The 17,042-nt window shown below is 47.2% G+C and overlaps 1 protein-coding gene across 6 annotated transcripts in view; it reads right to left on the minus strand.

Moving 5' to 3' along the window:
* Positions 1-17,042, minus strand: part of RALGDS (ral guanine nucleotide dissociation stimulator) — a 95,014-nt gene that overhangs the window by 59,446 nt on the left and 18,526 nt on the right. The window contains exon 1 of one of the 6 annotated variants that reach the window (XM_035102190.3): positions 11,054-11,295. The exons of the other annotated variants lie outside the window; for them this stretch is intronic. Coding sequence (XP_034958081.1) covers positions 11,054-11,149 — 96 coding nt within the window. The 5' untranslated portion in view covers positions 11,150-11,295. Of the gene's footprint in view, positions 1-11,053; positions 11,296-17,042 lie in introns of those variants that run through there. 6 annotated transcript variants of the gene reach the window in all.

Genomic DNA, 17,042 nt, shown 5'->3' on the forward strand with positions numbered 1-17,042 from the left:
ATAGGAACTTCAACCAACTGTTACAACGTGGGTGGGATGCCCTCGTTCAGGGTGCCAGCCTCTTCCAAGATGCTCCATTCCATTGTACTCCACTCCCGTATTTCCTAGTTCCCCTCGCCCCTCCAGGATTCTGTGGTTGCTGAGCACGCGTCTTATGGCTGTGTGTGTGAGAGAGACCCCTCCTGTTTCTCCCCCTCTCTACATATTTTCTTCTGCAGACCTCGGGATTTCCCGCCGAGCCTGTGTATTATTATTTCCCTCTCGTTTTTCCACAATCTGCTTATCTATGTTTGTATGTTGATAAATGCCAAATGAATATATCGAAAAACAAGCCGCTCCTCTAGAAAGGCCAAACCACTGGTTTCCCGTAGGGAACTGGACGCTCACTACAAGACCGGGAAGCTGGGCTAGATGGGCCATTGACCTGATCTAGCTGCAAGGCTATTCTTATGTTCTTAGGTACAGACTCACCAGAGTTAAGCAGGAGCGGGGAAGGGAAAGAGTTAACCAAGCTGCCGCTTGAGTAACTATGATTGATCTTGAAACTTAGCAGCCTGCTGAGATGAAGGCAGGAAATCTCTCCATTGTTTTCCCCTGTGTTTGCAAATTCCAAGAGGACAATGGGAAGGGGCCCCTCAGCAAGGCGATCTGCCAGCAGCTAATCCCTGCAGCTACTGAAGGATCTAGAGACCCTCTCCCCTTGTCTGCTTCTTGCTGGGGTCTCTAACAAGGCGCTCACCTTAGAGACTGATTGGGTTTGTTGTGGCAAAGGTGTCCGTGGGCAAAAGCAAAGGTTGGATAATGGATTCCAACTCCAATCTGCGCCTGCAATGGTTAGAGAGGATGGGGTTGGAGGATGGTCACCAGTCCCCCATTCATTCCCTAGCAGTGGGGTGTAGTGGTTAGTGCCAGACTAGGACCTGGGATATCAGGGTTCAAATTTCCACTCGGCTGTGAAGCTCACTGGGTGACCTTGGGCAAGTCACTACCCTGTTTCTCATATTTTAAGACATACCCATAAAATAAGCCATAGCAGGATTTTTAAGCATTCGAGGAATATAAGCCATACCCCGAAAATAAGACATAGTGATAGGTGCAGCAGCAATGCCGGCCGTGGCAGGAGGAGGAGGAAAAAAATAAGACATCCCTTGAAAATAAGCCATAGTGTGTTTTTTTGAGGAAAAAATAAATATAAGACATGTCTTATAATATGAGAAACACGGTACCTCTCTCGGCCTAACCTACCTCGCAGGGTGGTTGTGGGGATTGAGAGGGAGGACTATGTATGACGCCTTGGGCTCCTTAAGAGAAAAGGGTAAGCTATAAATAAACACATCTGGGCTGCTTCAATATGAGTATAGCATCTAGATCAAGGGAAGTAATAATACCACTGTATTCTGCTCTGGTCAGACCTCACCTGGAGTACTGTGTCCAGTTCTGGGCACCACAGTTCCAGAAGGATACTGACAAGCTGGAACGTGTCCAGAGGAGCGCAACCAAAATGGTCAAAGGCCTGGAAACAATGCCTTATGAGGAACGGCTTAGGGAACTGGGTATGTTTAGCCTAGAGAAGAGAAGGTTAAGGGGTGATATGATAGCCATGTTCAAATATAAAAAAGGATGTCATATAGAGGAGGGTGAAAGGTTGTTTTCTGCTGCTCCAGAGACGCGGACACGGAGCAATGGATTCAAACTACAAGAAAGAAAATTCCACCTAAACATTAGGAAGAACTTCCTGACAGTAAGAGCTGTTCGGCAGTGGAATTTGCTACCAAGGAGTGTGGTGGAGTCTCCTTCTTTGGAGGTCTTTAAGCAGAGGCTTGACAGGCATATGTCAAGAATGCTTTGATGGTGTTTCCTGCTTGGCAGGGGGTTGGACTGGATGGCCCTTGTGGTCTCTTCCAACTCTACGATTCTATGACATAAATGAGATGGAAGGATGCCTTTGTTTAGAGACATACAAAATGACTCCTATGTATGATTACCTGGGAATTATGTGTTATCGTAGGCTCACTTCCCTGAATCAAATTTTACCATTTCTTTTCTGTTATCTCAAGAAAGTTGACATTCTGAATTTTTGTCTTAGGCCACATACACATTTAAAGCACACACCCCTCAAGAATCCTGGGAAGTACAGTTCACCCCTTGCAGAACTACAATCTCCAGCACCCTTAATATACTACAGTTCCCAGGATTCTGAGAGTGAGAAATCTTTAAATATTTGGTGTGTATGCAGCCTTAAACAGTTACTAAAATCAGACCTAAGTTGGGCGCTCTCATCTAGGTGATTCCACAAAGGAGATAAGCCCCAGTTTTAGGATTTAAAGCAGCTTAGTCCCACTGACTTCAACAAGATTAAGCCCATATCCATTGTTTTAACAAGTTATTGAATCCGGGAACTCTCCTAACTCCTCTCTCCCAAGCTTGGCCACTGTTTCAAAGGGGGGGGACATGTAGGATGAATGAGTTTTTGATAAAAATTGCCCTTTGAAGTGCAGCCAGAGAGCAAATCCACAAGATCCCAGGCCACCCCATGTATTTTGCCACCCCCTCTTGGCTACATGAGGAGGAAAGTCACACGAAAACCTAAAATAACTCATGCTTTGCTGAAGGAAGGCTGTAGCTCAGTGGTAGAGCATCTGCTTTGCATCCAGAAGGTCCCAGGTTCAATTCCCAGCATCTCGAAATAGGGCTGGTGGAGACCCATCTGAAACCCTGGAGAGCTGCTGCCAGTCGGTGTAGGGAATACAGTGGACGCTTGGGTTGTGAATGTGATCCATGCGGGAGGCACGTTCGCAACCCGCAGAGTTCACAACCTGCAGAGCCACATCTGTGCACCCGCGGGTCATGATTTGGCACTTCTGCGCATGCGCAAATAAAGCACAATTTAGTGCTTCTGCACATGCGCAAGCGCCGAAACCCAGAAGTAACCCATTCCGGCATTTCCAGGTTCAGCACAGTGCGAAACCCGAAAAAACGCAAGCTGAAGCGGCTGTAACCTGAGGTATGACTGTATTGAACTAGATGCACCAACACGGTAGATTCCTGTGCTGGGGTGTGTGTGTGTGTGTGTGTGTGTGTGAACAGTCTTTCACTTCCTGTGACATCTTCCTCTTCTTTACACCCTTCAATTTCCTTCTCTGCCTTGTGAGACACAATTGGATGGCATGTGGCATGAGAAGTGCTTCTGCCAGAAACTGGCTGGATCCCTGTCCACATATAGTTCTGCCCACAAAATATCAACCCTGCCCACATTGGAGAGCTCCACTAATAACAAATGTCCCATGAGTTGCTTCTGGATCTGATGCGGCCTTGGATTTGGCTCCATGGGCCTTTTGCTTCCTGCTGCCCACAATCTTTGGAGGTCTTTAAGCGGAGGCTTGACAGCCATCTGTCAGGAATGCTTTGATTGTGTTTCCTGCTTGGCGGGGGGTTGGACTGGATGGCCCTTGTGGTCTCTTCCAACTCTATAATTCTATGATTCTATGTACCTACCAGAATGAAATAATGCAGGGGTGAAGAACCTCCGACCCAGGGGGCCAAATCTGGCTCTCCAAGTTTCTCTGTCTAGCCCTTGGAACTTCCCCAAGCCATATCTTCCTTGAGTGTTGCATCCTTGGATGGAAGATTAAAAGGTAGGTGTGTGTGTGTGTGTGTGTGTATAAGTTTGCTTTTGTTTAATATCTATGTTCTGCTTTTCTATCAATAGGGCCAGTGCTTTTTTAGGTGGTACTAAAGGATAACAGTACTGGCACACACACACCCACACCGCAATGTTAAAAGTGTGGCACTTACTTCATGGTGAGTACTGACACTTTTTTTTCTTTTTAAAAAAGAGCATTGAATAAGACAATATTTGCACTTTACATTTAAAGCTCCATGATAGCACATTAAACAGTCATGGCTCCCCCCCCCCCTTAAGAGTCCTGAGAGTTGTTTGGAGACCCCCTACTCCATTCCCAGAGCTGCAATTTCCAGAGCAATTTAACAGCCAATCCCTCTTCACAGGGGACTCTGAGAACTATGGCTCTGGCAGGGGGAACAGGGGACCACCTAACAACTGCCAATACCATTAATAAACCACAGCTCCCAGAAACCTTTGAAGGAAGCCATGATTGTTTAAAGTGGCATCGTCATGCTTTAAGTGCAGGGTGTGAACATGGCCTTAAACAAAAAGTAAATAAATTCTGCAAATAATTAATACAAACTCAAAAAGTTAACGTCTCATTACAAGAGAGAGGGAGAGAGAGAGAGAGAGAGAGAGAGAGAGAGAGAGAAAGAAAGAAAGAAAGAAAGAAAGAAAGAAAGAAAGAAAGAAAGAAAGAAAGAGATTGATAGCAATGTTCCCAAAAGGTTCCAGGAACTAAGGAGCATGACATGGCAGGGTGAATCAGCAGCTGGCAGAGAGTTCCCTTGCTGAGACAGCACTCCAGTGGTGCTGGCTTTGCCGAGAAAAGATTATCTCTTCCCGGCTTCACCACTCATTTCTTCCTCCTCCCCATCCCCCTTCCTGCTATCTCCTCCTCTCACATCTTTATTCAGCAGTTGTATAATCACCTATCATTGGGAGCGCAGCAAAGCAAGTTACAACTTCCACCAGCTCAGGATGGAAGGATTCATGTCAAATTCTGTCTCTGCAACACCAACTTTGTCAGGGTTCATCCCCAAAGCATGCACGTGCACGCACGCACACGCACACACACACACACACACACACACACACACACACCTTCCCTTATCCTTCCCATCATGAACAGCCAGGATGGCTGTCTTCTGCCTGCACTATCAGAGGCAGCCAGTCACTGAATTCCAGTTGCTGGAAATCACGCTTACAGGTTTCCCTTTGGGGCATCTGGTTGGCTACTGTGAGAGCAGGACGCTGGACCAGATGGGTGTTTGGCTTGATCCAACAGCCAGGCTTTTTTTTTGATGTCCTTATGATTCAGGGTGTAGCTGTTACTGTTTTCTCTATCTGGGGCATTCTACCAGTCTCATCAAGTGGAAGAATGGGACTATGGATGAAGCAAAGAGCCTCATTCCAGCGTTTGGCATTAGTTCAACCAAAAGTGGGTCTCATTCCACGTTCCACATTAATCTGCATTTTTAAAATAATCCTTAGAAAAATGTGTGTGTAAATACAGGTAACGTGAATCTCACGCTCCTTTAGGCAGCGCTTTGCGGACCTGGTTTTGGGAATGTGACATGAGGGTCTTGGAGAGTCCTAGAGCAGAGGTCGGCAACCTGCGGCCCACGGGCCACATGCGGCCCACAGGGGTCGTTTAAACAGGCCACAGGCTGCCCCTGAACCAAGCCACCCACTTGGCAAGTCCCCACGCGCTGCGCTGAACCGGCGCAGTGTGGAGCAGGGACTCGCTTTCACGGCACCGGAAATTGTGTCTGCGCATCCGTCGGAAATTGCATCTGCACAGACGCAGATGCCAAAAATTGTGTCTACGCAGATGCAATCCAGCCCACGGAGTAATCTCCATGGGAGTGAAATGGCCCAGGCGAAGTAAACCTTGCTGACCCCTGTTCTAGAGCCTTTGCACCTCCTTCTCAAAGCCCAGTAAGTGAGGCATCTCACTTACCTCCCACAAGATTCCCAGAGCCCTCCTCCTTGGTGGTAGTGCTGTGTGTTCCTGAGTGTTCTTGGCTTTGTGTGATTTTGTTTGTGTGTGGACCCATGCATGCAAGTTATCTGTACATTCTCTTTCAAGGTATGCATTTTTAATATTTATTTTGAGGTACTCTAGAGCATTGGAACATTTGAGGAATGTGAAATATATGTGAAGTAATTAGGTTTTGATCTGCTCAGCAGGCACGGATCAGATCAGTTTGCATCAGAGTACAGAAGGCTGGATTCCTCAACTATCTTTAGGTGGAATTAAAGATATGTATATTAAACATGGAAATCTGGAATAATTTGTGAGTGATTGGCAGCAGCTATTCTCATAGAACCATAATATACCCTTGTCTGATCACTTGGAGGTAATTTCTGCTCGCCCTAGGCAAATGACTCTTAAAGCCTGCATGGTTTACATGGAAAACCTAAGCATTAATTTGTGGGCTCTGGCACTGAACACTGGTTGAAGAGTCAGCCCTGGATTCAATCAACCAGGCTTAACTGGCTCTAGATCTTTGCTGGGTGAAAATTAACATCCCACAAACTAATGATGATCTTGCCCTACTTGACTGTGAATATACCACCCAGCACATTCTGATCCCAAACCAATAAGATGGTCTCTGACTCTAGCTACCTATCTGTGTAGAAAGCCACAGCACTTTGTTATGGCAGCAGGACCCTCCACTGTTGAGTGGCAAGAAAGGCACAGCCAAGCCACACTGAAGCCAGACAGGTGTGCTGTCATCAGCAACTTGCCAGGTAATCCTTCCAGCTGCCATGATCTCAGCCAGCCAGAACCCAAGAGGTATTGCTAATGATAGCTTTTGTAAAAGTTGCTTTTATTTATAGTAACAGTTTCATTGTGTGGTGTTTGATAGCCCGTTGGGTGGCTTAGGGCTTGAACCACTCCAAAACAAGGAGTTATGGGATGATTAACTCTTTGTTGGGCTGTCAGTGATGTCATGCTGTTGTGCATTATGTTTTTGTCATACAGAGCAGGGCGGCTGGGCAGGGGAGGGGAAAACACGAATTGCAGAAGGACATAGGAAGTTTCTTTATAGATGGAATGAGACCATTCATCTATCTAGCTCAGTAATCTGTACACTTACTGGCAGCAGCTCCTTAGGATTTCAGACAGGGCGTCTCTTTCCCAGCCCTACCTGCAAATGCCGCTGGGGATCAAACCTTCTGCTCTGCCACTAAATTAGACCTCCTCCAAAAATAACATAAGATTCCAGACCTCATGGTTCTAAACAAAGGGCTAATATAAATATGAACCAGTCTTATATTGAGTTAAACTAATCAGCTCATCTAGCCCACTACTGTCAAACACTGTCTGGCAGCAGCTCTGCAGGATTTGGGGCAGGAGTCGCTCCCACCCCTGGCCTGGAGATGCTGTTCGGGATTGAACCTGGGACATTTTCCATGCCTAAGCGCCACATTCCCTTGTGGACAACCACCCAGGGGCCACATGACCTGTGGCAGGCCAGAACAGAAGGCACATGTGGGCCAAGCAGCTAAGGCAAATTTTTAACTCTTGTACAATTTGTAAATTTCTGCACACACAGCTTTCTCTCTGTTTTCCATCCAGGCATGCATCCTTCCAGGGGCCACATGCTAGTGGTGGGCAGGGCCAGAGGCAAAAGTGAGTGGAGCAAATAATGTGAATTTATGAAGCAGGTGAAGGGTGTGGCTCCAGAGGGGGCATGGCCTATAGACAGTCCCAAAACGCCAGAGAGGGGGCTTGATGGCCACATTTGACCCCTAGGCCTGACGTTTCTTCTCTGTTTGTCCTACTAGCTTTCCTCACCTTTGCATGAAGAAGTGCTCCTGCTGGAATAGGATGCTTCCTTTTATGACATCACACTATTTTCTCATCTGGCTCACTGTCATCTATTCTAACTGGAAGTGGGTGTCTATTCTAACTGGAAGTGGGTGTCTGGGGTGTCCCTGTTGCCCTTTCCAGTGAACTGGAGATGCCAGACATTGAATCTAGCTCCTTCTGCCTGCATATTTCTCTCACTCCTCTAATTTAATCTATTAAATGAGGACCCTCGTAGCCAAACACAGGCCCCACCTGCATAATACATTTAGAGCAGTATCATACCAATTTAAAGAGTCATGGCTTCCCACTCCCCCCCCCCAAAAAAATAACCCTAGTACACAGGGTGCTGACTATTCCCTCCCCACACAGAGCTACAATTCCCAGGATGGTTTAACAATAAACTCCTCTTCTCAGGGAGCTCTGTACAGCCACACCAAAAGTCAAAGGTTTTCATATTCCCTGTGCCAAAACTGATCTTGTCCTGCATTGGCTGCTTGGCAGATCTCACGTGGTATTTTCACAGAGCCAATTCAGAGAGAGGGCAAGAATAATTGACCTCCCTCTGAATAGGTACATGGAAACCTTAATGCTTCCACTCTTGATTGGGGGAAGGGAGAGATTTGCTTCCATTTGCTTCCATCTTTCTAAATTTCACCTGCCAAAACAATACATGAATCAGAACACACAGTCATCCTTTGAAATTCCTTCTCTGAATTTTGCAATGCAGTTGTCCAGTCATGTCATGCATTTAAAAAGTGCACATGGTAAAGTAAAGTATGCATTTAAAAAAGCATATATTATTGAAAGTAGCAATGTCATATTTGGGGAAATGCCATGCAAAAATGTGTATACAGGTGAATGGGAGTTACATTCCAAGGATAGCACCTAAAGACAGAATCAAAACACATTAGGTTCAATGGCGGGTGGGATTGCTAATGACAAAGTCTTTTTTCCTGGACACCCACCCCCTTTCTGCTACCTCCTTTTTTGCCAAGTGTTTAAAGCTGAATTGCGAGTTACCTGTATTCAGTAAAATTCCATACAAAAAAAGTGTATACCAGGAAGAATTCACATTAAAATACTGATGAAAGTATTTTCTTCTTCTTCCTGTATACATAAAAATGTAAGGCTGTCATCATGCTACAGTTGCACTACAGGTGGCCCAAGCAAGCTTTTCAACAGCTGGGGAAGGTGCTCCACGAAGCAGTTTGGCAACTGCTCTGTAAATTACTTTCTCCTCCTTTAAAAGGGGCTGGGGTTGTGGGAAACTGTGAGGGGATCAGGGGCGTAGCGAGGCGCCGCGACACCCGGGGCAGCAAATTGCCATGCACCTGCTACATAATGAAGCATGCGTTGTTACATGGCGGGGTATTGCCGCCCCCAGCAACTCCAATCCGCACGGTGCGGCGGGGGGGAGGGTGCCACGGCGTCCCCCCTGCGACTCCCAAGCCGAGCCTCCAGCCTCCCAGTAAAAAGTCCGCACCAGCTTTTTACTGGGAGGCTGGAGGCTCGGCTTGGGAGTCGTGGGGGTGGGGGCGCCAAGTGGCACCCCCAAGAGTGGAACCCGGGGTGTACCGCCCCCATCGCCCCCCCATTGCGATGCCCCTGGAGGGGGTAGATTGGGGTGGGTGAGGTAGAAGAGGAGGGGGTTTGGGGGACAGGCAGTTGGCAAAGGGGCTGGAGGGTAGGTGGGGTTGGCAAGTGGAACAAGCAGGAATCGTAGGTGTGTTTTTTAAAAATCAAAAACTGAATTTCAGATTGGAAAAACAAGAAACTGAAATGGACACATTCACTTCTTCCTACCCCAATGCTGGCCATGCCTTTCCTGAAAAGCACACTATGTGTGTTTATGCAGAGCACTCATGGAGTCATATTGCACTCCCACCTTCCTGAAGTTTACTAAAATGCATGGTTTCTCTCTGTCACCACCACCTCCTGACACCCGCCCCCCACTATTACAATGACATGGATTTTTACAAGTTAATAACAATGATAGATCTGGGGCTGGAAGTAACTGGATTCCTGCCCCCCCCCTTAATTCAGCAGCAACCAGCAGAATGCAGCAAAGCTTGGAGGAGAGTCCAGCACAGGATCCAGCAAAGAGAAAGTAATTTATAGCTCTTCCCGGAGGGACAATTCTGCTCTGTGGACGGAATTCCACTTCTGAAATTCCACTCCCTCAACTACCCTGTTTTGGCCCATCTCCAAGCAGCTCAAACGGGAATGCTCCCAAGTGCTGCAGAAGTAAATAGTGACACTTGCCACGCTCGGGAAAATAGGCAAAGCTAGGTAGTAGAGAGCATTTACTCTGCATACAAAAGATCCCAGGTTCAAACCCCAATGGCCTCTCCAGGTATGCTGGGAGGGACCCACTGCCTGAAACCCTGGAGAACCCCTGCCAGTCAGTGTAGACAGTACTGAGTTGGATGCAGCAATTGACTGACGCTATAATGCAGCTTCCTACTTAAATCAGCTCTCAATTTCAGAAACATGAGGACTGGAACATCACTATTGTTAGGGGAAGGGGCTGTATTCCCATGATAGAGCATCTGCTTTGCATACAGAAGCCCCCAGGTTCAATCTCCTATGGCATCTCTAGATCTGGGAAAGACACACACACACTCCGCCTGACACTTGGACGGGCACTACCAGTAACAGCTATCAAGAGACTGAGCTAGGCAGACCAATGAGGGTTTGACTTGGTGCAAGGCACATTCCTGGTTTCCATAATCTACGGCACACTTCAGGTAGTGACTACGAACCCAGGAAACTCTGGGAGATACCTTCCCAGTGGCTTCCTTTTCTTTATTTTCTAAGAGAGTAAAGCCATATCTGTCATACGACGGCACTTCAAAGCAGAACGACACCTGCTGTCCATGCTACCCCTCAGAGCTTTTTGGTAATTTTCTAAGTTAACATTGGCCAAGAGGCAAGGTGCTTTGGGGAACGGATTGCAAATGCTGCATGGGGCATCAGAGCAAGGCAAATGGGGAGGGGGTGGATTTAACCGAGAGGGAATTTCTCTTGCCCAAGAGTATGATGCACATCCACCAATATGTGCATGAAATTTTGATTTCCCATCACTCCAGCCAAACTTTATAAGCCATGTGCATCTGGCTAATGGCCCATCCAGTCCAGCACCCTGTTCTCACAGCTGCCAGCCAGATGCCCATAGGAAACCAGCAAGCGGGATCTGAGTGCAAGAGCCCTCTCCCCTCCTGTGGTTTCCAGGAACTGGCATTCAGAAGCATTGCTGCATCTAACAGTGGACAGCCATTGTGAACAGCAGCCTTTGATAGCCCCTCTCCTCCATGAATTTCTCCAGTCCTCTTTTAAAGCCATCCAAGTTTGTGGCCATCACTGCCTCCTGTGGGAGTGAGCTCTACAGCTGTCTGAAGAAGTCCTTTCTTTGATCTGTCTTGAATCTTTCAACATTCAGCTTCAACATTCAACTATTAGAACCCCGGAACCCTCTGAGACAGAAAGAAAACCAGGCAGTCAAACGAGCCCTTTGCCACCCCAAAGCATCCAAAGTCTCTGGAGCCCAAACTCTGCCGCCACCACCACCCCAGAGCTCCCCCACCTAGCACGTGGGCAATACTCACGTCGTCGTCCTGCACGCTCAGAGGAATATCCAGCATGCACATCTGGAAGGGCTGCACGAGCGCCTTCTGCATATTGAACAAAGGTTTGGCCTCCATCTTCCAGCAGGGTGGGAGACTCTCCTCCTCTCCTCCTGTCCACCTCCCAGAGTTCTGGCTTTTCTCCAGCCAAAGTCCTCCAGGTCCCTACAGCTCATACCCTTAATGCCGTGGAAGCATCTTCATCAACGAGATGCTGTGTCTGTAACTGCTGCAAGCGAAGGTTTCCTCTTATTTTCTCTCCTTGGCAAATCAAAGGGGAGTCAGCAGGGAGAGGTTTCCTTGTGCGTGTCCAGGCGCAAAGACACACACACACACACACACACACACACAAACAGAGAGAGAGAGCCCTCTCTGGGCAAAGCATGTAGGGTGCTCCCCTTTCGTCTCACACCCACTTCCTGGCTGCCCCTGCCGTCCCTTCGCTTTGCTACCACTCAAGCGCCTACTGCATGCAGCTCCCTGGACTCATCTACCAAGACGTTGCAATGTCTGCCTCCAAAGGCACAACAGGTTTGGGTCTCTCTCCCCCCCCCCGCCTCCAGTTGGCTGTTGGAAGTCTGCGGCAACAGACCCAGCGGTTTCCCCGCAGTCCTCCGTTGCAGGCAAAAGCAGGAGAGCTGGAAAGGGGGTCGAGGGGAGGGGTGGTCGACGCAGCCACCATCACCCGCGGCCCCCTCCATTCTCTGCAGTGCATCCTTTTATTGTTTTCCAAAGGATCACATCCTTAGATCCCAAGGGCACCATGGTGAGCGGGGAGAGGAGAAGATTGAATAATTCATACCTGTTCAAGGCCAGGGAGATTCCCGAATACGGTGCATTGTCCACCAAAAAAAAGATACGTTTTATTTGCACCCAGTTTTGTAAACATGCACTTCATTTGCAAATGGCACAGAAGCCTTCATCATTCAGTCTCAAGCAGGGATGAAAGCACTGATCGCCCTCCAGATGTTGCCAGATTATGACTAGGGATACATTCAGTTCAGTTTGAATTTTAATGAGAAGCTACAAGGATTCACAGTTTCTCAAATAATATGCAAACCAAACCAAACCTCAGCAACCCTTCAAAATTCACACTCTTCCAAATTTTGCAGTGTGGTTTGCCAACTGAAGAATGTGTACAAAAATGCCTCATCTTAGGGGAAAGTCATAGAATTGATTATATTAGTTAAAATAACATCTAAAATGCAGTATATTAAGGCAGCAGTCTTCAGTCTTTTCAGACCTAAGACCCACTTCTAACTAAACATGTATTTGGAGACCCATTTATTAATCTTCCACCATATATTTGCACGGTGGTAATACTCCTGCTGTGCCCAACCTTGGATCAGGCTATGACTCACTAATGGGTCCCTACACACCAGCTGCATTAGGAGAAATCACTTGCAACATGTTTATTAGGAGAAATTGCACTGAAATGCTGACAGTTTTAGAAAATAATGACTTCACAAACCATAGCTGCCAAGTTAACCCTTTTTTAAAGGGATTTTCCATTATGCTGAATAGGCTTCCTCACGAGAAAAGGGAAAACTTGGCAGCTATGTCACAAACTGATGCAAAAATGTGGAGATCTCAGCTTAAGATTGCAAAAAGGAGAAGCTGAAATTGACATATTTGTCCACCCTTAGCTACAACTCCCATCACCCAAGACCATTAACCATAAACACAAGAAGACCAGCCTGGCTGCTGGATCAGGCCAATGGGCTACCTAGTCCAGCACCCTGTTCTTACACTAGCCAACCAGGTGCCCCCAATGAGAAGACTGCAAGCAGAACCTTGGTCTACAGAGGAAATAGAACATAATAATTTCCTTTCTGGATTGAGCCAGAAGCTCAGAGCATAGCATCCTGCCCTCGCAGTGACCAACCAGCAGGAGCCAAGTGCAACAGCACTCACCCCACTCGCGATTCTCAATATTCGTACTCGATATTATCCACTACAGACTCAGCTGCTTTCTAACCACTAGACCACAATAGGTAATTGGCATGCCCATTTCCCAGCTGGGAAACTGAGGCTGAGAGAATGACTTGCCTGGTGCATGTTCCAGAACGGGAATTCTGATCCCAACTACTGTACTGATTATGCCTCCCCACAACTTGAAAGTGCAATTTGTTTGCTCATAAGTGATTCCTATTGTGTTTCAGTGGGACTAACTCCCAGGTAAAGTGGTTATATAGGACTGCAGTCTCAATGAGAATGTTGCCGGATTTCCGTCAACAAATGCATTGTTATGATCCACAGGCTGTTTCCTCTCCCTGTTACATACTCTCATGTCAGAGGGCAGAATCAAAAGGTTTTTTAAGCAAGGGGGCCATGGAAACAAACTTGGCCAAAAGCAACAAGGGGCACTTGTTTTGAGGAAATCCCCACCCCTTTTGAATTGTCTGGGGGCCCTAAGCATCCTCCTTCCAAGGTGGGTCAGTGGGAAGGGGAAAGAACATAATCCTGACAAGGAGCCAAGCAGTGTCTTTTGTTTTTCGTTGTCTGACCTGAACATGCTATAAAAAGATGTAGTTGGGCACAGAATCCACTCAGTCACTATTCTGTTATAACCACTGTTCTGCATAGTAAACAGTTTGGTTAGCAACAAACCTTTTGTATATATTAATGGGCCCAAGCCATTCATTGGTGTGGAGGCTGGTCCATTAGGACAAATGAGGGAACTGCCCCACCAACCTTAGTCTGCCCTCAGCCAGCCCCCACCTGCCTGCTTTTTTACTTTCTTACTTACAACCAGTCCACTCTCAGCAGGAAAGAGGATGGGAAGAAAACTAGAATTACTGGTAGTTGGCTCTGCCTGCCATTGTCTCTGGTGTCACCTACTGTTGGGCTCCGTTCCTTCTGCCCTACCTCCCCCGCAACGGGCACCAACAATCACAGAGAGCACCTGCTCCCACACCATCCTGCTTGCACCTTAAGTTCTATTTCAGACGGTCTCCCAGTGTGCCCATCCCCTAGTTTGGTGTGGTTGGGTGGCCAACAAGGGAGAGGTCCTTCTCTCTGGTGGTCCCACAGCTACCAGAGGTTCCAGCTGAACCAAGAGATTCAAATGACAAGAGATTCCAACTAAACATTAGGAAGAGCTTTCTGGTGGCAAGACAATTTCCACAGTGGAACAGACTTTCTCGGAAGGCAGTGGACTCTTCTTCATTGGAGGCTATGAAACAGAGGTTAGATGTCCATCTTTCAGGGAGTCTTTACCTGTGATTCCTGAATTGCATAGGGGTGGTCTTGATGGTCCCTGCAAATCCTACAATCCTATGATCATATGACAATGGGTGAAGTTTTGGATGTCCCACAAAAGTGGGAGACCATTCACACTCTCAACAAGTCAGTAGGTTGCTGAGTGATGTGCAATTTGTGTGTGAACTGGGCCTGTCTCAAGGGCAGAGGATGGGGGTGGAGGGTGAGTGTGAAACCAGACAGATCTGCTAGTCCACTCCAAGTCGTAATCCCCAATGGAATACTGCCATGCTGTCCAGAATATGCATGCAAAATTAATCTGCAATCAAGACCTTACACAATGCTGGCTGGCCTCTTAATAGGTACAGACATCAATTAGCAATGCAAAACAAACAGATAACGAGCATTAAAGAAGGGGGGGAAACACATTAGGTTTTTCTCAGGGATTCAGAAGCATGATTAGCACTTGCTGGAGGGGGGGGGCTTTTTACCCACCCCCACCCAAAGCCAACAAGCGCCAAAATCTCTTACAGACATGGCTGCTGCTGCTTCAGCTCCAGGAAAGAAAGAAAAAAAAGCAGACGGCTTTGGGTTTCCCCAGTTCCCCTCCATCCGCCAGGCGAGTACCACGTACTGTCTCCATGGAGACAGCCACATGCAAAGTTGCTGTGCTGATGGAGCACACTATGATGCAGGATAGGGCCCCCTTGTGCACAATAAGATCAGTTGGTTTGCAGGTGGTGGTAGGGAATCTCTAGGAGGCTGTAAAGATGCTGATTTGGAGAGCACAGCCAGCAGCTAAATTCCTCGCTTAACACCTCTAATGACTAGGCTTCTAGGCTTTAATGGATTTAATCAGTAGATCAGCTATGGTGAATCTCTGGCCTGCCAGGCTTCTGCATTTGGTCCTCAAGGCAGCTTCAGAGAAGCCATTCCACAGCTGCTCTGCACACCATTTGCAGTACAGTTTAGCATCAGAGGTGAGATAGGAACAAACTGAAAAAAGAGCCAGTATAGTGTAGTAGTGGTTGGAGAGTTGGACATGGGAGAGACCAGGGTTCAAATCTTCCTCCCCACGAAGCTTAGTGGGTGCCCTCAGGCCAGTCACTGCCTCTCTCATCCTAACCTACCTCACAGGGTGGCTGTTGTCATGGGATGACATGAGGAGAGAACCATTAGACACCATTTTGAACCAGGATGTGAGACTGAACCTTTCAGAACCGCACTGATTTTAACCAACTTTTGTGTGATCGTTCCTGAGATCAAGCCGCAGTTTTTCATCTATGTTTGGATACAGTCGGATAGCATTCTGAATCAACCGCGCTGATTTTAACCACTGACCTTTTGGTTTCTTAGAATAACCGAGCAAAGTTTAGACGTCACCTTGGCAATTACCGGTACATGGCACATAGATAAATAAATCATATCTCAAAAGGCAATGGCTGGTCCCACTCTTGCTTATTTCAATCTGATGGATCCTGGGAACTGCAGTTACTGGGGAGTGCAGCTTCATGAGGGGGTAAACTACAGTTCCCCGGATACTTTGTGGGAAACCGCATAGTTTAAATGCATGACAAGCATGCAGCCAAAACTCTATCTCTTTGCATCCTTCCTGATAACACCGGTTCAACTCAGCAGACTTTCACCTGAGGTGTCCCTGAACGCTGAATGTGTTAAGTTTTCATAGGCACCCCCTCCCCTTTTGCTGGGAAATCCAGAAAGCCTTTGCTAGCAGAACAGCTGGTGTTGAGAAATGTCTTTGGCCTCCAGGCGTGGAGAGAAGAATCTTACGTCATCTGTGACAGGCAGGCAAGCACATACACACAGACATAACACTGTGCTGTGTGCTATTAGAGCCACTGGGGGTTGACCCCAAGAGATGTCACTTTGTGCCACTTTTTCCTACCCCCCTCCTCATTTAAGCCCCACAAAAACCCTGTGTGTAGGTTAGAGCTTCGTGTCTGAGTGGGGATTTGAATCCTGGTCTCCCAAGTCCTTATCTGACATTCTAACCACTACACCACACTGTTCCTCCTCAGCTGAACCATGCAGATTGAGAGGTATTGTCATGGTTCAAGGACACAATCCACCCATGCCAAAAGCACTCAAGGAGGGTGCAGAGCAGGACTGTTGAAGAGTGTGGCCTGGGGAGAGTCCCAAGGACCAAATAGAGAGGCAAGGAGAGCCACATCGGGCCCCCAGTCCCAAGATTTCCCACCCCTGTCCTAGAGACTCCCACTAGGGCCCCAAAGATCTCCATGATGGTGTATACTTTGCACTCAAATGACCCAGGCCAACCCTTTGCAGTCTCCGTTTGAGCCCTATAAAACAAAGTCAAAACAATACTTGGCAACTTAACAGGTTGCATCATGAAGTTTATGCTGTGCCTTGCATATATGATCTGTTTATCTTCTAGGGAGGCTTGTGACTGCATTATAGTCTCAGCCTTAACCTTATTGTGTGAACAAAAGCTTGACGCTGCCATTATTCTGCGACCTTTGAGAATACTCTGCAACCTCTCCTTAATAGTTTTCCTAAGGTGTTTTTTTTATTGCCACAATGGATTTGATTTTTTTTACTAAAAATAAGCTTTCTTCCTCCTCCTAATTTTCTTACATAAAAAAATGAATCAATAAACCCACAGATGTTCCAGTTTATCCTTTCTGTCTTGGTTTCATTATGCTGTATAGCTCAAGAGTACCCCTTTGGACAGAAATAGCACACTCAATGTACGGGGAAGTGAGATTTCAGACAGTGAGATTTCAGGGCC

This window comes from Zootoca vivipara, chromosome Z2 (genome assembly GCF_965207765.1).
Source record: "Zootoca vivipara chromosome Z2, rZooViv2.hap1.1, whole genome shotgun sequence".
Lineage (NCBI taxonomy): Eukaryota > Metazoa > Chordata > Lepidosauria > Squamata > Lacertidae > Zootoca > Zootoca vivipara.